The sequence below is a fragment of the Dromaius novaehollandiae genome, chromosome 3 (assembly GCF_036370855.1).
Source record: "Dromaius novaehollandiae isolate bDroNov1 chromosome 3, bDroNov1.hap1, whole genome shotgun sequence".
NCBI classification, from domain to species: domain Eukaryota; kingdom Metazoa; phylum Chordata; class Aves; order Casuariiformes; family Dromaiidae; genus Dromaius; species Dromaius novaehollandiae.
In genome coordinates, this window is record NC_088100.1 from 58,551,639 (window position 1) to 58,572,599 (window position 20,961).

The 20,961-nt window shown below is 38.1% G+C and overlaps 1 protein-coding gene across 2 annotated transcripts in view; it reads left to right on the forward strand.

Annotated features, from left to right (window-relative positions):
- The window catches only part of NKAIN2 (sodium/potassium transporting ATPase interacting 2), a 544,824-nt gene extending 534,451 nt beyond the window's left edge, over window positions 1-10,373 (forward strand). The window contains exons 6-8 of one of the 2 annotated variants that reach the window (XR_010388354.1): window positions 1,917-1,998; window positions 5,628-5,874; window positions 7,313-10,373. Coding sequence is in view for 1 of the 2 variants with exons in the window: in XM_064508937.1 (XP_064365007.1) it covers window positions 1,917-1,998; window positions 7,313-7,322 (92 nt within the window). In the remaining variant the exon portion in view is untranslated. The remainder of the gene's footprint in view (window positions 1-1,916; window positions 1,999-5,627; window positions 5,875-7,312) is intronic. The other variant, XM_064508937.1, reaches the window with a different exon arrangement.
- Window positions 10,374-20,961: the final 10,588 nt, after the last annotated feature.

The window sequence follows — 20,961 nt, forward strand, 5'->3', positions numbered from 1 at the left end:
GGTGTATTGGGCTCACAACATGGTTATTAAGCATGAGTAGTATGATGCTGTTGCAAAAAAAATATATATAAAATTAAAAAGCTATTCCACCTACTGTAGCCAAGACCTACATGGCAATTGTACCAGTTAGTCCTGATTTGTGCGTCAAATTTTAAAAGAAATATAAATGGGATAAAGAAGGATCAAAAGAAAAAATTTAAAGGCTTGGAAAACATGGGCTATGAGAAAAAGTTGAAACAGCTAGGTAGGCTTAAATATAGAAAAGATAGATAATCTGAAAATACTTTTCAAAAAATGCTTAGAAGTACTTACAAAAGAAAAAAAAGGCTCATTTGTCTTCATGTCCGTTGGGAGAAAAGACAAAAAGTAGAAAAGTAGTTAATTTGCAGGAAATTAAATTTAAATTAGACATTAGAAAGTTAGGCACAGGGAGAGGCAACACAGATAGACTATAGAAACTCCTTCATTAGATATGTCAGGGATTAATTTAGTAGAACATCATTCTGGGATACAGGTATATTTAATACTGCCACAGAGCCCAGGATGGACTACATGATTTCCCTGGGGAAATTTCCTTCCACTCTGACCAGGGAAGAAGGCAGAGGGAACCTTCAACTTCTCTGTGTCTGCAATGGAGACATATCACAGCTGTCCAGTCTGGTGTTCTAGTGGCTATTTGCTTGCAAACTACATGGTGGACACAAGGGCACAAGAATACAGTTTTGTAACACTCCTGGACCACATCTGAATGCATTGTTCAGTGTGGAGCACATTGAGAGTTACCTTAGGATAACATAAACCCATAAATGCAAATATTAAGGACTCCATCCACTGTGAAAGTTCTTCAATCAAGGGTTCTAAATTAATGTTTCATGAATTTTTATGGGAATGTTACTTCATTTTAGATCCATAAAAAATTATCTGATACCAAAGATTCCTTTTTTTTTTTTTTTTTTTTTTTGCTTTTGATGTACACATAGCCAGTCTGACAGTAGAAGTGCCCAGTCTTCTATATCTGAATTTTTTGTTTTTTTTCTAGCAAAGTAAAGTCAAATTCACATCTGGTATGTACAAGACAGCATTTCAGGGATGAGAGGTGCCCACAAAAAAAACCCTAAAAGCCAATAGCTGGGTCCTGGTGAAAAGGAAGAAAAGGGCATGCTTTTATCAGTGCAAAGAATGTGCTTCAGCAGAAAAGCAAGGGTCTCAGACTCAGATGAGATTGAATCGCCCTGGAAATTGTTAAAAATAAACATGAGAAGACCACTAAGACCTGGCAGTGGTGTGAATTAATAACATCCCCCTATGACCTTCCCATAGATCTCCAGTGTCTTGGGAGAAATGCTCATTTCCTTAGATTTGTGAAGTCTCATCTCTGAAGCTTGGATAAATTGTTCCAGCCCTCTGTTTGTGCATTTCAACCCAAATGTCAAAGCAGGGAATCAGAGAAACTTCTATCTCTCAAACAGAGTAGGATCAATGTGCTTTCTCCTCTACATCACTGAACCACAGTATGTCAGCAAGCCTGACACAGTAATCACAGTCAGAAGCAATGCATTCATGCCAATAAATAAATGGTTTGCAGCACTTGTAATATCTGAATAGAACATCTCTTTGTGCTCCAGTGAGGTGGTCTACTTGAAAAAAGAGTGATGTGTAGCTCTTTCTGACAGACAGGTGGCTTTTATAAATCCCTTATTGTCTTCCTGTGATTAATTTAAAATCTTTGCTCTAAAGACTTTGACTTGTTCCATTTTCAACCCTTTTTTGCATCTCCACAATTAGATGGTCTAATTTTAACAGATTATTAAGGAGTCCATCAAAAATAATCTGTGCGTTGGGTGATTCTTGAATGATAGTGCCTATCTCTTCTGAAAAGATGTTGCTAATGAAAGCTATTTTCCCCCCCTCTTCAGTTGATTTTATAGGTGGATTTGACTCTTACGGCTATCAAGGCCCACAGAAGACATCTCATTTACAGCTACAGCCCATGTATATGTAAGTACTTAACTTTTGAGATATTCTGCAGAATGCCAGGCTGATATTAAAGGATCATTAAGCTGAAGGATGATGTGACTTAAAAATTCAGAATAGGCAGAAGCCTTTTCGACAGGCTGAATTCGAGCTATACTTAAGCAGCAACATTACCCTTCTGTTGCATAATGATTTGGCAGGATACAATGTGTCACAGTTGTTTAAATAACACTGAGCTTTCACCTGATTTTTCTCCACTTTCATTCATGCAGGTTCCACTCAAAGGCAATGAGAATTTGCTTTAATAAAAGCTAGTCAGATCTGACCAAGACTTGGATGTATAAAAGTGGTTTTATTAAGACTTATCAGCAGTTCAGCAAACTGATAAATTTAGTAGATGCATTTAGCAATTGTCTTACCAGAACATGTATTCAGTGAGTTATCTCTCTACTTCATTTGCAGTCTTCACATTTAAAAAAATATATAACAACATATCACTTTTAGAACAGCTTGAATAGAAGACAGTATTGTATCTAACCAGTAAGAGTGATAGCTCTAGAAATACAGCCCAATGTATTTGGAGATTGAATGCAAAAACCAAATCTCAGTACTTACACACAACTGGAGCACATTCACACTAGAGCCAACACCCAGCCATAGAGTGAGTCCAGAAATAATGATCTCCAAATATTTCTTGTATGGATGCCAGTGCAGCTCAGAGCAGTCCTGACTCCCCAGATAAATCTTACTCACTTCTGCAGCCTTTTAAATTGCTTTTTACTTACCATCACTGGCCTACGTGGTAAAAGTACAGCATGTGATAGCTCACAAGCGGATAACATTTACTTTTTTCCTTTGTTTCTCTTCTGAATATTTATTTTGAAAAGAACTAAATACAGGCAAACAACATCTATCCAACATACTCTCTATTCATACTTGAATATAATTTCATTTCTTCTCATAACTGGAAGCAAATCTGCTAATGGATTAGTGGATTTTTGCATGGAACTGGCATTTATTCATTTATCAGTGGAACGATCGATTCTGATGTAATGCTTAAGATCAGGCCCTTTGGGAGCATTGCTAGGAGTTTTTTAATAATCTCCAATTACAATAGTGCATATCTCCAATGCCATTTTAACTTTAGCTTCCCATCTGTCTGTGCTCAAGTAAAGATTTTTCACCTGCACTTTTGGCACTGTGCTGCACATTTAGAAAATATTATTTCCTTCCTTGTATTATGTGTGGCTCAGATACTTAGAACAATTCTAATCCTATTTCTTTCTAAGTATACTATACCTTGCCATCAACATATGGAGCCCTCTAGCTGAGATATTATCCCATTCTCTTTATGCTCTCAGTGTTTCTTCTAGAACAGCAGATTGCGTTTACTGGGCCTCTTCGTACTGACTGGAAAGAACACTAGAGCTACGGAAAGAAAAAGAAAATATTTTTAAGCTTGTAGCTGAGATGGAGAGATATATGATGAATCCACGTAAACTGTATTCTGCCTTATTTCGCTGCTGCTTTCTCACTAGAGTGTAGGTGATTTAGCTATCTTAACTGGGAAACAAAAATCAGTATGTAAGTTGACATTTTGTCCAATCAGCCACAAATGTCCCGGCAACAGTCAAAGACACTTCATGCTTCCCTGTGACTGTATAGTATTTGACAAGATTATCTAGACTGGCTACAGTCTGTCCTTAACAGATATTTAGTAATTATTTAGCATTTAGTAATACCTTTCTATTATTTACAGCTGAAGCACATTAGGGACATATGCATATGTATTCACACTGCAGTTGCTCTGTAGATGTAGGCAGACCATTAGATAGCAGAGCAATAAATTTGAATGTCAAATTAATCAAGCCATGGTTTGCTCTGCTTGTAGCACTGTTTACAGCAATAATATGTACTGGAAGTCATAACAAACTGACACTGTAACAGCAGGCTATACTTAGTGCTTTAAAGCTGTATTTGTTGGGAGGAAGGGTTTGGTTCCACACGAATCTTATCCACCAAAGAACATCAGTGCTAGCCTCCAGAGTACTCAAGGAGAAAAAAATAAATAAATAAAGGACTTTACATTACTCTCTGGCCAGTGTCACCTGCACTTTACAGTGCTCAGCATCCCTGGAGGGTGAGTAAATGATGGGAATCATTTAACATAGAAAGGTAGGAGATAGACTAGAAAAGACCTTCTGCTTTATCAGGTGCCTTGCCATACTCTCACAGGTGTCCAGGCTATAACTATATCCGTCCAGGATATAACTATATCCACATAACTATTTTCATGAATTTATTAACTGTTATAATAGCTCTTTGAATCCATGGCCAGTGAAGGACAAATTAAATATCATCAAGTCTAATTGCTGCAAAAGATCAAGAAAATATAAAGATAGCTTGTTATCAGCTTTGCATGCTGTACCATTTAGTCTCAAACTGAGTGCAACTCGTGTGAAGCTCTGGGCTCGCAAGAGAGAGAGGAGAGTTTCCTTCAAATCACTTGGCTACTAACTACTTCCAAAGGCATAAATAACACTTCTTTTTGTTATAGGCCAGCATGTTAGGCATGTTGCAAAAGTGAAGACAAGCACATGGCCTCAGCTTTGAAGAGCTTACCAAAACAGTATCAGCTTCTAATGATTTTACAGGTCCTGTTGAAATGCAAATCTCAACATATATTTCAGTAATGAGCACACAGAGCCCCCCTGTGTTTACCAGATGTATTCGTATACAGAAATAGTGCAGACCTTGAAGAGGTGTAGAGTTCTGTGGTAGCTCAGCCAGCACCAGCATCCTGTTTGCAGGGGTGAATTGATTTAGTGGATAACAATGATGGAAATTCATCAACACAAACTTTTATTCCAGCAAGACTAATTTATATCAAGGGGATTAAAAATCAGCTTTAACTGTTTTATACATGCACAATTTAATTATTATCCTGAAGGAATGCTAGGTCTTAGTAACTGCTAACTGCTAAGACATGGTGTTGCAACCAGTTTTCACTTATGTGCTAAAGTTAGCACTTCTTATTGTTGATTTGAAGGCTATAGTGAACCTGCACAAACTTAGGTGTGCAATTACATAATTATATTGATTTATTCAGACCATTCAGTTTTACATTTCTGTTGTGTCAGGGATTTTCTTTTACTTAAGAATTTTACTTTTTATTTGCAATATCAGTTAAGCTGCACTTATAAGAATGTTTGAACTTAATTTAAATGCACACAGCATATTAACATGGAGCTTGATAAGTTATATAAAACTACTGTAAATGAACAGGACACTACAGGAAAAAAAGAATTATTGAAAGATGTTTGATACTTAAATTGATCTATGAAAAAGGAAGCATTGCCCATAGATAGTGAATTGAGGTGACTCTCTGGCTACTATTTCCTTAAATAGTTAGAATTATTAGAATCAGACTCACTTTCTTTTCTCTGTATTTTAGGCTTTGAATTCTTGTCACAGCTCTCCTTCTCATCAACTGTCCCAATTTCACATTTAATTTAAATTGCCTTATTTTTAAGGAGTAAATTATATTCAGTTTAAAAATATGATATAAATAAAACATTGGTTTGGGAGTGGGGAGGGCAGTTGTCATGACTTTTATCTACCCTAGACATAAATGGCTATTCTTGTTATTGAAGTGCCAACAGTGTGCTCTGTGCTGTACAAGCCAAGAAGCCTAGACAGTCCCTTCAGAACGAATACGCATTCTAGACAGAAGGGGACAGAACCGCTGCTCGTGTGCCTCCTCGCAGCGTGCCACGGCTGATGTCCAGAACAGCAGCTTGTTGGCATTCTGCGTTGAAGATGCCAGTGCTCATTTCCAGACAATGGGACAAGAACACAAGGACAATTGTCAAGAGACCTCTTGGGAGGTGACTGAGGAAGGTGACTAAATGCTAAAAGCTGTTCTATGGCACTGATTTTGCTGCACATGAAAAAACACAGTCTGTGAAACAAGACTACACTGCATGAACACTGCTCTAAAAACAGTAGGAAGGGAGGAGGGATGAGAGATTTTTCTTTATGTTTTTCACAATAAACTTGTTCATTCAAAAAAAGAATTGAAGCAAAAAAAAAGAAAACTTGCATGCCTGATACTGATGCCTAATGCACTGGAGAAATTGTTCAAGAACAGTTAAGCCCTGAAGTGAAGCTTGCTTGCCTTGTACTCTGTGAAGTCTGAGGATCCATACATTATGTGTACATATAATATATACATACACACACACATAGGCACACACTTATACGCACACACCCATATATACACACATACACGTATGCTTGCTTATGTATGTTCATGCTACACAGAACTATTTGTAGGCATTGCGTTTTCATTAGAAGGAACTTACTTTACAGTGGTCTCCGACTATAGGGATCCTAACCTGCTCCAAATGTTGAAGGAAATTTGAGTCAATAATTGGGATTTTTTTTTTAGTGCATTTGCCTTAGCACCTGTTCTCATCTTTTATGTTGTATTTTGTTGTATTTACATATGCATCATGCTGGTCTCCTAGCCTAAAGCTGTAGATATTTGTCCAGATGATTTCACATACACTAAACTGAAGGTACCTACTTTACAATTCACTTGAAGCAAAAATGAAACATAAGCAAGACATAAAAAACAGGAGCTAATGTATAACCAGCACAACACTCAGCATGTCCATGCAGTAAACATCTGCCATGATATTATTTCCTTGAGCTGGACTTCCTAAGACCCATGTTTGTGAAATTCAGGCATCATGGGCAACAATTCATTTGAATAAACCACCAGCTAAACCCTATCTAGCAATGAGCAACAACTTGTCTGTTTTAGACTGCGAAAGTCAGAGTTACAAAATGCAAGTTTAACCACAGCACTTATGAGCTTTACAGACACTGTGGCACTCGTACCTGCACACTGCTTTGAGATTGAGCCCTGGGGCGACTTACCCATGCACACATTATTCAGCCTTTCTGTTCTGCCTAGTGTCACTTGTTTTCATAAAGATTGCTGCATTCTTGATCTTGATGGATTATTATTATTCAGGTCCTCTTCCAGCTATACATGGTCAGCAATCTGACAAAAGTATATAGCTAAATATTATTCCTGACTGGAATGGCTTGGAAAACCTACCCTGACTTCTTTGATGATGTTCCAAAGAGAGTCAAAAGATTACCTGAGCAAATAGCATTTCCTATTTCTGCTGGCCTCATCCCACATGTATCCGAACTGTTACCAGTTGGCTGCTTACACTTGCTTGCAGAGGGCCACAGGAGCTGCAGGGTGGTGATCAGATGTGTCTCTGGTGGATTAAAAATATCTTTCTTTTCTTGTCTTTCCTAGGTCAAAGTAAACATGGGGACTGCTCAACAGGGGCTGGAGGACCTGTCTAAGAAACTGTTTCGGGATGGCCCCCCCAAATTCTACAAAGAGCAAAAAAATCCAGTTTTTGTGTTTAAAGAAAAAAAAAGGCTGATTGAACAGTGAGACAAAAAACAACAGGCACGGTCAGCCCCTCTTTCTACCAGGTACAGAGGGAGATGCCCAGGACCTACACCTTGGACCTCCTGCCTCTCAGCATCCCACTACCAGGTGCCAGAGAGTCAGAGCAGAGGCATTGGTGACGTCTTCAGGTTCTTCCCTACCCTGGCCACCACCAGTCCTGCCCATCTGGATTAAGACATGAACCCACCCAATTCGGTGCTTTTGGAGCCCCTTCACACTCCTGGCCGCATCAAGTCTCCCTAGTCAACATAATACTAAAAATACCAGGATGACCTTGCGACGGAAGTCACTCGACAGCGCGTTGTTTGCCCTGAAGGCTGTACAGTTCATACTTGCCTTAACCCAACTGCACTGCACATCAGAGAAACTCAGTGCAAGCTTTCTGAAGTAACGTCCTTTAGGCTCAACATGCTGCTGTTAATTCTGAATGATTTCTAAGTCAGTGGTTTTCTTTGTTTTGTTCTGTTTTGTTTTCATGTCAGGGAATAAGGCTCTGTTGCTCCTCGGCTCCAGAGCAACTGAGTAGAAAACTGCCAGCTGTCAGAAAAGTGCTTTACTTTTGAGGCTCCACAGTGGTCAAGGTACAAACAGTTTATAATGATAAAAAAAAAGAAAAAGAAATTAGATCTTTTGGGGGGCGGGGTGGGGAAAGGGGTAACAAACTAATAATTGAACCTACTGGAAATAAACAGCAGAAACAGTGCTTCTTAATCCCGCTGTTTTTATTTATGGCACTGTAGGTGCTTTTATAGGTATCTCTAAATGTCTTTTACTAACTACAGAGACATCTGCAGATTTCTATCAACAAAGGCCAACTGAATATGTACTAGCTACGTTTACTCTTTTATATCTAATTTCAACTGAAAATTCTCTGTAAAAGTGAGCTTTTTTTTCTAATTGCACCACAAGGGAACCATATATTTTATTTTTCATTTTGGTTGGGGGAGGGTGGGGAGGGACTAGTTGAGTTGATGAAGTATTGGAGACCTTTTTGTGGTATATTTGGGGGATCTGTTGTGTGTTAGAATGTGTATTTTATCTTCCTGTATTATTGTGGCTGAAAAAAAACTGTGCTGTTACGTAGTTGGCAACAAAATGCCTTTGGGAATTTTGCTAGTAGGTCAATGTGTACATGAAATACTCTGAACTCCTAGGAACATATGTTTTGTTCTAAATTTGATCTGTATTTTCAAGCACTTAGGTGGCTTTCATTAGGAGGAAAAAATATTTTTCTCAGCCTTTTCAGGAACTTGGATCATTGTTGTTTCTTTACTCAGAACCAGCACAAACACATGCGCCTATCACACTTTAGGTCACCACATAGCTTTTGAGGGTGAGAGGGAGGTTGAGTGCTTGGAAAGGCTCGAGCTGCCCCCAAGCAACTGTTTTCCTTGCTCACCAAACCTTCATGTCCCTGTGGCTTCTGAGTTCCCAGGACCTGTGCGCTAGCTCCACTTATCCATCCCTATACAAACCAATGCCCTTTGCTGTGTTTGCATGGATGTAATGTGTCACAAACAGTAACTCTGGACAATGACAGAGGAATAGGCATTCGCCACTGAAAATAAGATATGGGACATGTTCAGGATCTATATTTACATTTATTCAGTGAGATTTATATCTATATATACATGTATGTGTGTATGTGTATGTATATATAATACACAGGAAAAACTAGTAATAGAGTCTGCATAACCCAAGAAATAAATGACTTGAGCATAGAGCCAAGGATTCCAATCCCAAATCCAGCTAATGATTTCCTACATGAATTAGGCAAGTCAGTTTGGCCTCATCCAGTAAAGCATTCTTGGCTGATTTGGATCCCAAATTCAAATTTTCAAACATGGGTACCCGAAATTAGATGTCTCTGTTGATTCTTGGTAGAGCTGCTTTTCACTCCTGGAACTCCAAGTGCCAGGCTGATATTTCCCATAACCTGAAAATTTTTGAAAGTTTCTACTTAAGCATAGCAGATATATAATATTAAATGTCATGTGAAAGTTTAAATGTGATGAACATGTCATATCAGGGTATTTCAGCTTTCCCTGTACAAATGTTAATCGAAATTGTATTTCTATAAAAATGATTTTCTAGCATAAAAAAGAAAACAGTTTAGGCACTTAAACAGTGATCCAGTTTTCAAAGCTGTTTTCTCATACCTTTCAGTGTTTTCTCTCAAAATGGCATCTACTGGTACTTAGTAATATTGGAAGTCAGACAATTTACTGAAGTGTCTATACATAGTTTTTAGGTCTAACTAATTTACAAAAGTTTGGCCTTAATTTCTCTGTACCTTAGTCTCCCCATCTATAAAATGGGGATAATATATGCCTCACCAGCTTTTTGTGAGGTTTGAATTGTCAATGTTTGTACAGTGCTTAGGAAATAGGAAGCACATATAACTATTAAGTATTACAATGATAAATGTGTATTCATATATTACATATAGAATAGATATACACACATTCACATGCACACTGTATGTATATATTTATATATACACACATATATGAAGTTGGTTTTCATAACCCTGCTTGAGTTGCAGTTAAAGCACCACCATTAAAAAGAACTTAGGACTGTTGAGTACTAAACTAAGTGATCAGTGGACAGATCTCTTCTGGAAGCAGTTTAGAGCACAGTAGTGTGAGAATATCTGGATGACATTTTTGATTTGTACAGCTGTATCCTCCTCAAAATCCAGTAAAGAATGTTATTTTTCTAGGCTGGCTTTTGTTATAAACTTAAATATTCAGAAAGCAAGAGATACAATCCAAATGTGTCTTTTTTTCTTTTCTTTTTGCATTTGTTAATTCTGAATGTATTTTTAACAAAAGTGATTTTTTTGACTAGTGTAATTTGCATTTAAAAAATAAATGGAAAAATATAGGTTTCCAAGCTACTCATGGCCCCCTGCTGCTATTCACAACTTGTAGGAAACTTAGAATTACTGTTCCCAGCTAGGCAACAATGCAGGATAAATAATCCTATTACATTTACATGATGACAATCCTGATCTGTGCAGTGCATGGATGTGACAGCATTGAACAGAAATTGCCAGATCACGACTTCATTTTAATTCAGTCATAGGTAGCACATATTTTCATTATCACTGATGCTAAAAGGTTTCTTTTACAAGGCTGACTGCAATAGACTCTTCACTTAGAAAACATCTTTTTTGCCCACTCATCAGGAATTTTAATTTTAGGTTTACAGTTGCCAACAGCATTATGTATTGCATAAGTAATCCTTGTTAAGAGGGAGCTATGTAACACAGATATTTCCTTTGCATTCATTTTCTTTATATGTTGTTCATTGTCCCAACACTGAAATCATGAAATCTTGTCTTAAACACCCCCTTTATAGAGCTCACATATATTGATAGCTTGCCTGAGGTCAGTTAATAAAGGCAGAGCAGAACTGTTTGCATTTGAAGATACTTGGTTGTGCTCTCCCAAGATTCTTCCTTAGTAAGAGCATTCATTAGTTATTGCTGTTGTGTTTTTTTTAATATCATAACTACAGTGCAAGTGACACTTTTACACTTTTACTTTTCACATTTTTAGTGCAAGGAGATAAGTCTTGTGCCCCCGCTTGCTTAATTTAAGCACTGGTTGCAATACTCAGCTGTTGTATAGCATTTGGGAAAAGGCTGGTAAAACTTGTGTTGATTGCTGGATGTATCCAGATAGGAGTAGCTAATAATTCAGAGCCTGAAGATGTTAATCATTTGCACTCTGGCAATCAGTTTGAGCACAGTAACAATAACTCACTGTCCAATATAACTGAGACTTTTCAAGGCAAAACAAAATTTCATACAGCATGAATCTTCAGGCTGGTAACATTTTTATTTCCAGTTCTTTGTTTTCTTTTTAAATGCAATTAATCAGAGGATGAGAATTTTTCTAACAAGGTTGGAAAGCCCCATGTATAGACTGTGTGTATGTGTGTGTTTCTTTTTTCAGATGGGTCTCTTCAACCTAGGCTGAGAGAAAACTGATAAACTTTTTGAGTTTGTATTCTCGCTGATGTGAATCTAGCTCCTATATAGTGTATGTGGACTTGAGACAGACACTAAAGGTGAGCCAGATTGTATTAAAGTACCAATACATAGAAATGCTGCAGGCATAACGGTGTCCAGTGTTCCTTTGAGAAAAATGTAGATCAGATGATGTTATGCGAATCAACCCACCCCAAGCTATGCGCAATATTAAATGTAATTTCATGAAAGAAACTGCCATTTAGACTGCAGTTCTTCACATATAGAAGTGGCACAACACAGAATGGGTTGGTAAAGGACCCTTTCTTCTTGTATTCACTAATGAGCTTCATCCCCAGTCATGGACTAGAGGAATCAACTCTCTTTGGTCTCATGTCCTGCCAAGTCCCTCTGTGCAGACTTTTACCAAGAGAGACAACAGCAGTCAGTTGGAGTTGTGACCTGGACATAGCAAGGTGTGATAGAAAGAAAGATATTGCACCTAATATTAAGTAGCATCATACATATTATTCATTACACCTCTCTCCACATGCAAAAAAGAGATGTCTTTTCAAAACACATTCTCCCCTTAGAAATCTCATTAGTTATCTGTCTCAGAAGCCAACTGATAAATCCGTCTTTTATGAGCGTCATCCAAAGTCTGTTGACGTTACGAAAGAGTTTTTTCATCAGGTCCAATCAAACATTATCTTTTCTGTTCTCTGCTGAGTGGAGGACTTAGCTCTTAGGACTTTCAAATGCCTTGGAATTATTATTTTGGGTAGATAGGATCAGCAGTGCCTAACTTGATCATTCGAAAAATAGCATGTGGTCACCTCTGATTCAAAATTAAATCTCCTAAACAGAAAACCAGACCTCTACATCCACCAGCAAAAGAGGGTCTTTACTACTACCTGTTATCAAACTGCTTTCTTAACCTTTTCTTTATCCTGCAGGCAGATAAGCTGGAGCTAAATGTGAAGGAGCATGTTCACATTCAGCTTGTGCTCTTCAACAATCTTCTGGACTCCCAGACATTTTCCAGCATCCCTTATTTCATATAGTTCCTTTCTTTTCCCATGTCCCATCTTCTTGTACCATTTTCTTTCTCCCACTCTGCCTCAATACTTTCCCCTGCTTATCTTCTGTACTGCTCTTTTTCACATCCACTGTTTCACACTTTTCATATAATGACAGTATTCACCATAATGGGGGATGGTGTCATTGTGTGTATGTGCAGAGCTGGAATAACATGAAGCATAAAGGTTACATAAATCCTCTAAACCCCCCAGATATCGTGAGACACTTAATAGAGTTGTAAAGGCTGACAATGTTACAGTGGTCACGAGATTCAGCTGGCCCTAGTAGGAATCATTTTCAGATGTGCAATTACATTTGCTATATCCTTAGTTCAGTGAGTACAAAGAGAGTCATAAATATCTCAAGTTAGAAAAGGCACAGGTGATATAGAAGGAAGTTCATATAAAATGTGTTTGAGAACTTGCTTACTGAATCAGACTCCTCTTTCAATCGGTCTGAATTTGTCTCAGATTTTGTTTTTCCTCTTGCAAGCATTTGAATGGCTGGTTTCTGCACATGTGAGCATTTAGAATGCCTTTTTATTCATAGGAGAACATATATGTATGTGCAGTTGAGTTAATTTACATGGCATTCTCAATATTCATGCATCTATATGCATTTGTGCTATATGTTGGCTCCTAATTTCTCTGAGTCATACTTAGGTATTATCTGAATGTATTTCATGATGAGGACACAAAAACACTCACACAGTCTCTTCCCTCTTCTATTTAGTTTTTGCAATACCTCTTCTTAAGACATTCAAAGCCCTGAAGTGTTTATTTTTCAGGTGGGCATTATTTTTATAATAACTATGATTTCTGATGTTTATTGTACAAGAATGTGCCATGTGTGACCACCCTAAATAAGATAGTCCTTTCTGAAAAGAGTTTATATTTTAAACAAAGTAAATGAGATTCCTTCAATATTAAGAAAAGGGAAAAAATGATGTCACATTTCCACTCTGTTATTAAATTTTGATTAATCAAAAAAGTGGGTGCCAAACAACATCAGGAGAAGGAGCCAGGCAAAAAAATAAAATGCGGAGTATAACTATAAAGTGATATAGTTAATTTAAGCATCTGCATATGAGAGTTGAGTAAGAAATCAGCCAATTGTGTCTCACTAAAGTAACCGATTCACTTATGATCACTCCATATAGATATATTATATCATACCCTACATTTTAAAGGCATTTAAAGCAGTAGCTGTGGAAAAACAGCAACATCAAAAGGACTGCAAATTGATGCCATCACAAAAGGTTGATGGATTGATTCAATTAATCAGTAAGTCATTTCTAAGAGTTCTACAGGGATTTATTTACCAAATAGTTACATTGTTTATTTTCCTCTCTGGAGGGTATATATACTATCATTTTTCTTCATTATTCTTCCTGTTTCATTCATCAATTTCTGACAAGTATTTCCATGCCAATATGTGACATGTTACAATGTAAATTGTCCACATTTAATGATTTCAAGCACTATACTGAGAGCTTCCAATAGCAGAAAACTTCTGTTTATTCCCTTTCAGGTCCTGAGAAATGCTAACCAGATATAATTAATATAAAGATGTTTTCCATTTAATCTTTGCTTTCATTGTCTGCTCCACAGAATATAGATGTGAGGTCTTGCCTAGCAAAACATGTAGGTACCTGCTTAAACTTTAGACAAAAGCTTGATATGGAAAACATTATGAACTCTGTTGACACTAAATAAAGTAACTGTTGCATCTTCCATTTGACCTTATTTTTTACAGTTCAAATACAGGAAAACACAAGGATATTTTCAAGAATGTCAGCAGTTTCACTTTGTTTTCCATAGATTAGATAATTCTTTTATTTAAATACTGCCATAGTATGTACACCAAAGTAAATATATGGAAATGACCCACAATATAATAAGCACACATTACAAAATGGCAGGTGCAGGCAGGAGAGAGGTCTGTGAAAGAAAGACAAAGAAATGAAACAGAGAATAAAAGAAACCACACTTTGAAAGTGCTGTGTCTCGTTTAGAGGAATAATTGTATTTATATTCTGATTTATCTTTTTTTCTTACAGTTCCGTGATGGCTTTTAAACTATCACGAACACTGAATCTCTAAATCAAAAAAAAAAAGTTCTCATGTGTTCATTGCATATGCACATGCAGTGCATGTGTGATTTTCAGGCATCTTCAGCACTGGCCCAAAATCTGATCCCACTTTTAGGCAGTAAGAACGACATCTCAAGAGAGATAGATGATCTAAATGCCAGTGACAATGACAGGCATAATAGTCTGCACCATGTGAGGGTCTCCTCTGGATTTTGAAAACTCCATCCTATCCATTAAACTGGAAGGCATTAGAGCACTGGAGGCAATACGAATGAAAGCACAGCGTTTAAAGACTAATGAAGACATTAGAAGAGTGTAAAATCACAGTAAAGGTCTGAGTACAATCAAAAAGTTTGTGGTGCAAAGATAAGTGAGAGAACTGCAAGAAACAAGTATGAAATGTTAGCAGAAATCATGACAACATGAATGAGGAGCTGGCACCTATACTGAACACCCCTCCCTGACTTAAAGGAATAACAGTCCTGGGACTACAGGAATGTTGATGGTGTGCTGCTCCTTGCTTCTGCAAAGATATTTGGGATCAAGAAAGGCAGCTCATAGTCACTTTGTAAGTGGCAGTAACACCGGCCATATTTGGAGACCCACATAATGTATGCCCAGCACCATTTGTCTCTATGTTTCCATTTTTATTCTGTCCACTGGTTTTTTTGTTTGTTTGTTTTTCTCTCTCTTAGGACTGTTTCCACTAATACAAGTAGTTGCTAGTATTCTTGTAATCTTGTTGTTTTATTTTTTTTTATTTTTGCATCAACCACCAAAAAGTGTTTCCTTCTTCCTATCAGGTTGGAGAATCCCACCCCCTAAAATACAATGAGCTTTAGCCTTAGATATAAAATATTTAGTTCTAGCCGCGGGTCTAGTTTATAATAGACAGACAGAGCCAGACTCTTCTCAGCAGTGCCCAGTGACAGAACAAGAGGCAATGGACACAAACTGAAACACAGGAAGTTTGTTCTGAACATAAGAAAATACCTTTTTACTGTGAGGGTAAGTGAGCACCAGAGCAGGTTGCCCAGGGAGGCTGTGGAGGCTCCATCCTTGGAGATGTTGAAAACCCAGCCAGACACGGTCCTAGACAAACAGCTGTAGTTGATCCTGCTTGCACAGGGATATCGGATCAGATGTTCTCCAAAGGTCCCTTCCAGCCCCAACTATTCTGTGATTCTGTGATTCATCTCTCATTTAAGCTATGTTTAATACTAACTGGAAATAGGCCCAGCATCTGAAGAGGATGCAAAAACCTTGCTTGTTGTCCTGGGAGAGTCTCAAAATTGATATAGTAAGAATAAAACATTATCCTTAAAAGAGTTTTGGGGAATAATATCAATCTCTAAAATGTATTAGTTATTATTTTTCCCTTCTCTGAGCCTCCTGCAGTTGATGAAATCCCAGCTCCACTAAGGTCAGTAGGAATTTTGCTTTTTATTTCAGTGGGAAGTGAGGCTCTCACTTTTTGTAATTAAAATGTCTGAATATCTACTTTGCTTGAAAAATAAAAGCTTGCAACAGTCAGCTCCAGTTAGTAAACAGTTAAATGACCTCTACAAAATTTCTGATCTTTTCCCCTTTCATGCTTAACATTTGCAAAATATATGCTCTAGTGATAAAAAATATTATCTATACTCATTTGTGCTGATCTACATAAGTTGCTTGTTGCCATATGTGTGCCAGTAAAATCTTTCAGCCATTCCTACTCTTCTGTATACTTCACTTTATGTGAATGAACATCACCCCAGGGGGATTAGCACCATGGGAAATTTTCTGCAAAATATGAGTATTAAGAAGGAATCAAAAAGACATTTGCATAGTTATTTGGCCAATATGATAGTGAGAATCTGCTATGTGACTTCTTTTCCCTTTTTAAATAAAAGTTAAGTATTAGTTGTAACATACAATTCTCAATCTAAGTATTTCATGTTCTTCTAGCTTCTTGCTCAATTGCACAAAGCTCTTCAGACTCAGAAAGTTTTCCATTGAGCAAATTAATTCATCAGCAGAGAGATAAAGTACAACCTCAAAAGGCAGACTAATAAAGTCCAGTGTTTCTGGATATCTAATACAGATAATGTATAATAACTCAGATGCTAAAAGCATCACTCAGTCTGGAGTTTCTCCTGTGTACAAATGCCTCTCTGTTTGTTATCTCACAGCCTGAAATATAGTTCCTGAGAAAACTGTCCAAGTGAGACTCCCACCCCAACAGTCACTTCTTTTCAAAGCTCATGTGTACAAACCTGTGTTCTTCTGAGTAAAGGGAAATATATGAAAAACTAGTACTGCTTCTTTCATGCTTGTCCTTCTCAAGCTTGGACACCTGAGGCTCTTGCCCCATGACAGCTTCAGTCCTCATGGGCATTTTAAATAATGAAACTGAACCCTTGGTGGGTGTCATTTAAAAATAACAAGGGTCTCCAAGTCCTAAGTGACAAAACAGCCAGTGTGTCAGTGGTGCTATGCCATCTTAGCAGGTCCAGCTCTAGACATTTGTGAAACAGAGGTCTTCAAGGAGAGGCAATCAGGAATGGCAGCAAAAGCTACCACGCTGCACTCTGCTTTTCCTGTGGGGGGCGGGGGGGAACTCCAAAAACCTGCACTTGCAGCTTGAGCTGGTTTGTACACCAGCAGGTCCCAAAAGCAGCAAATGCTGCCACTCAAGAGTCCTCAGCTCCCCAACACCAGCAGGAACAGCAAGTCTGAATCTGCAAGAATCTCTTCCCAGCTCTCTGGTTTAGCTCACAATGCCATTCTTGGAAGAGAAGCAGTTAGGCTTTCGTCTGGCTCTAGCTTTTGTATTCGAGGCAGCAAATCTCTATCTTGCCTAGCTCCTGAGAGGCCTTGCATTTGTTCAAGGGTTAGTTCACTTAGTTTTGATGAGCATGGACTACACTCCAAGCCTTGTGTATTAGGAAAGCCATAAAGCTGTAACAAGGGTGCACTTTGTAGTTGAGAAAGTCTTGATCATTGTTTGGACTTGAATTTATTCTCTAAATAACATCCAGCCTCTTATGGATGTGAACACACCTCGAGTCACATACATAATTATTTAGTGTTCTTATTACTACTAATTATTACCTGTTTATTATCATATATTTCCCCATTTTGGTGAGTACATTTTACATTTAGAAATAATCAAAGGAAATAGCCAGAAAAATTGATGAAAAAGTATTGTAAAACACCAAAGTACTACTGTGTTAACTATCAAGATCAGTCTCAAAAGCCATCCCCAAGCTCAGATCTCCTGACCATTTACACTGAAAAAATCTCCTCAGTCCTGGCAGCCATCCAAACTATGGATTGAAGCTCTGTTTAACTCAGGTTGTTAAACTCTGTTTAACTAGACCGACTGCTTACTCCCCCAAATCATCTTCCAGTCCTGCCCCCTTTACTGTGGTTCATTCTCTTAAGTGCTCCAGGCTTTGTACAAAGGAAGTTCATCACTCCATTTTTTTCCTGACTTCTTCCTTTTCTACATTTCACTTTTCATCTGTATTGTCCATAACTGAGGCAGGAAAGGGAGACCAGATTCCTAGAATGATCTATTGGTGGATGAAGCTACAGGACTTCCTGGGAAGATGCAGATTGGGAAGGGCCCTCCAAGTTGGGCCACCTCAAATAGACATCACAGGGTTGTTTGCAGCTGTAAAGAAACTCAGCAGCCCAAGCCATGCCGCCAGGTACTTTTTTCCCCATGTCATTTGAGTGAGGAGAGTTAACCTTTAATCAGACCCTCAGTTTCGCTGAAAGTCAGTGAATCTTAAACTCCTCATGGGTATTTAGCTTTTTAGGCCTTTTTGAAAGCCCCACTAATGCTTATTTGCATTTTTAAATTCCTTTGAAATGGAACAGAAGGACCTTTGAAAATCAGTGCTCTTTGTGATTAGACCCTGTGGACAGGTACACTTCACAAGTCAGGCTAAATAAATACATTAATTTGGATTCAGCTCTCAAGTTTCAAGATTCCAAATGCATTATACTCTTAATTTCCCTGAGATTTTTCACAACTTGCATGGAGAAAAAGACAGAAATTCCATCCACATCTGCTCTGATATGCTTATTTTGCAACTGGTCATTTCTACTTGAGGCCCTGATATAATGGATGTGTGTCAGTAATATCAAATAAAACCTCTTGATCTATAACAGCCTACACACTGCTACAGTTTGTACAATACTTTGTTACCCTCTAACTGCATCACTTCAGAATCCCTTCCTCTGCCATCTGTCCCAAACAAGTGGGAGAGGCTTTTTGCCAGAAAATGGATTTTTTAAAATACCTCTCTGGAGTATAGCATAACAACTCTGCCCTAAGAAAGATGTTGTTAGCCTTTCCTGTGTGTCAGAAGGGAAGCTGCTACTAATTATAACTAAGATCCTGTCAGTTATCTGAATTCACTGGTAATTCTCGTAAGATCCTAAAGAATGTGAGCAAACACATGAACAGAAATCTGCCAGCAGCAAGTCACAATAATTCCCTTCCCAGCTTTCTAAAATCTACTGCAGGCTTACAGCAGCCACAGCTTTGTCTCACAACATATGAAACACCTGGGACCTGCATAGTAAACCTGATTTAGGCTAGCAGCTGTCTAGAAACAGGCACCCCATAGCTGGCTAACCGTGCTATAGCTGACAATCTTTTTTGACATATCTGGAGGGTACTAGAAATTTGGACAACAGAAGAAAAATCTGTCACTCAGGCTCCTTTACCTGAGGACTAAGTGTAAAACAAAACCTTCTTAGTGCTACCATCTTAGGTAAAACAAGGTGCACATTAAAATGTCACAGTTGCCTCCCTAGGGGATTCAGTATATCCAGCTACGCTGTAGTCTTTGTACGATCCAAATGGACAGAAATCTTTCTTCTAAGATGCCTATGTACAGTTAATGTTTTGCAAAGCCAAGTCTTCCCCAGGGAGCCATTCCTGTATCAAAGCTGTAAGCCTGGGCACACAGCACATGTGTATAAAATAGAAATGCCTGTTTCACATAACACAATAACCTGGGCCATCTTTACTACCGTCACCCTTTCATACTTTTCTGCAAGTGTAAATGGGCCTTTAAGTGAGTGAGAGTGTAAAACACATCCATTTTAAGGCTCCTTTACTTTGCTAAAAGGACATGCAGGGCTCTTAGTGAAAATGAAAACTCTACCCAATGTTTAGCAGGAGGGCACATTATGTATCCTCCTTGTTCAAAGATTTGATTATTATTCATAAATAACAACAGATGCAGTAGCTGATTTTCTTCTCTTTTCCAAAATACACAGCAATACCTATTTGGCGAAGATTTGAGAGAAGAGATTTTTCAAACCAAATGGAAGCTCACTGTTGAATGCTGAAGCATAATATATCCTTTACCCTTGCAGTGATTTGATACAGTTAACATTCTTGCACAGAGGGCAGGAGAATTTGGGGTTGGGGAGGAAGAGTAGCAGAGATTAATAAACATTGAAGAATACAGTATATTCAGTAAAAGCTTAATGAGAGAATCCCATGGTAACCGTCAGGCTTCGGATTTTGTGTGCAGCTATCTGCAGAAGTGCCATCGGCACATGTTGTTTGCTGCTGACACTTTCTATTGGAAAGAGAAAATTTGTGAGGAGGTCTGGATGACTTGGGTGCTTGCAAGGGGAAATAAAGCTAGGGACATGGCACATGCACATGAGCATGGTGCAGGACACGCTGGTGTCTGGGAAAAGATGATTTCAAGATATCAGATAGTTTATTTACAGGAGCCATAGTATGGTATGAACAGTTAAAAAGAAGATAATGGGCTTAAAACTGCTTTTAAAACAAAAGGTTTTTTTTTTTTCTTTTTCAAAGACGACCTGCCAAAGACCTTTGTATGAGGTGAATTTCAAAAAAAAATACTTTAGAAGTCTCCAACCGGAAAGATCTGTTTTACCAAATTTTACCACATGTGTATGTGTGCAAACACACACACGCACACACACACCCACACACACATATATATATTCCAAGTAGCAGGTACCCATCATTTAATAGCCATCTGGCCTAATCTGGCTTCAGAGACTTCTTGTCATCTTATCTTGAATGGCCTAACCTCACTTTAGCTTCCACACAGGGAAACTCAGATTAATATACCAGGCTTTCGTCTTATCTGCACTGACAAGAATGGACACCAATGGTGTTATATAGGAATAAATATCAACTCCAACAGTGGCAAGGTCAGAACCTTTAGGTCTTCTCCCAAATCGCATTTTCTGTGATAACTGACAGCATCATTTTCCTTCCTGTTGCATTGGCTTCTAGAAACAGTGATCCAGAATCAGACCAGCCTGAAATAAGTGTAATGGGCTTTTGAA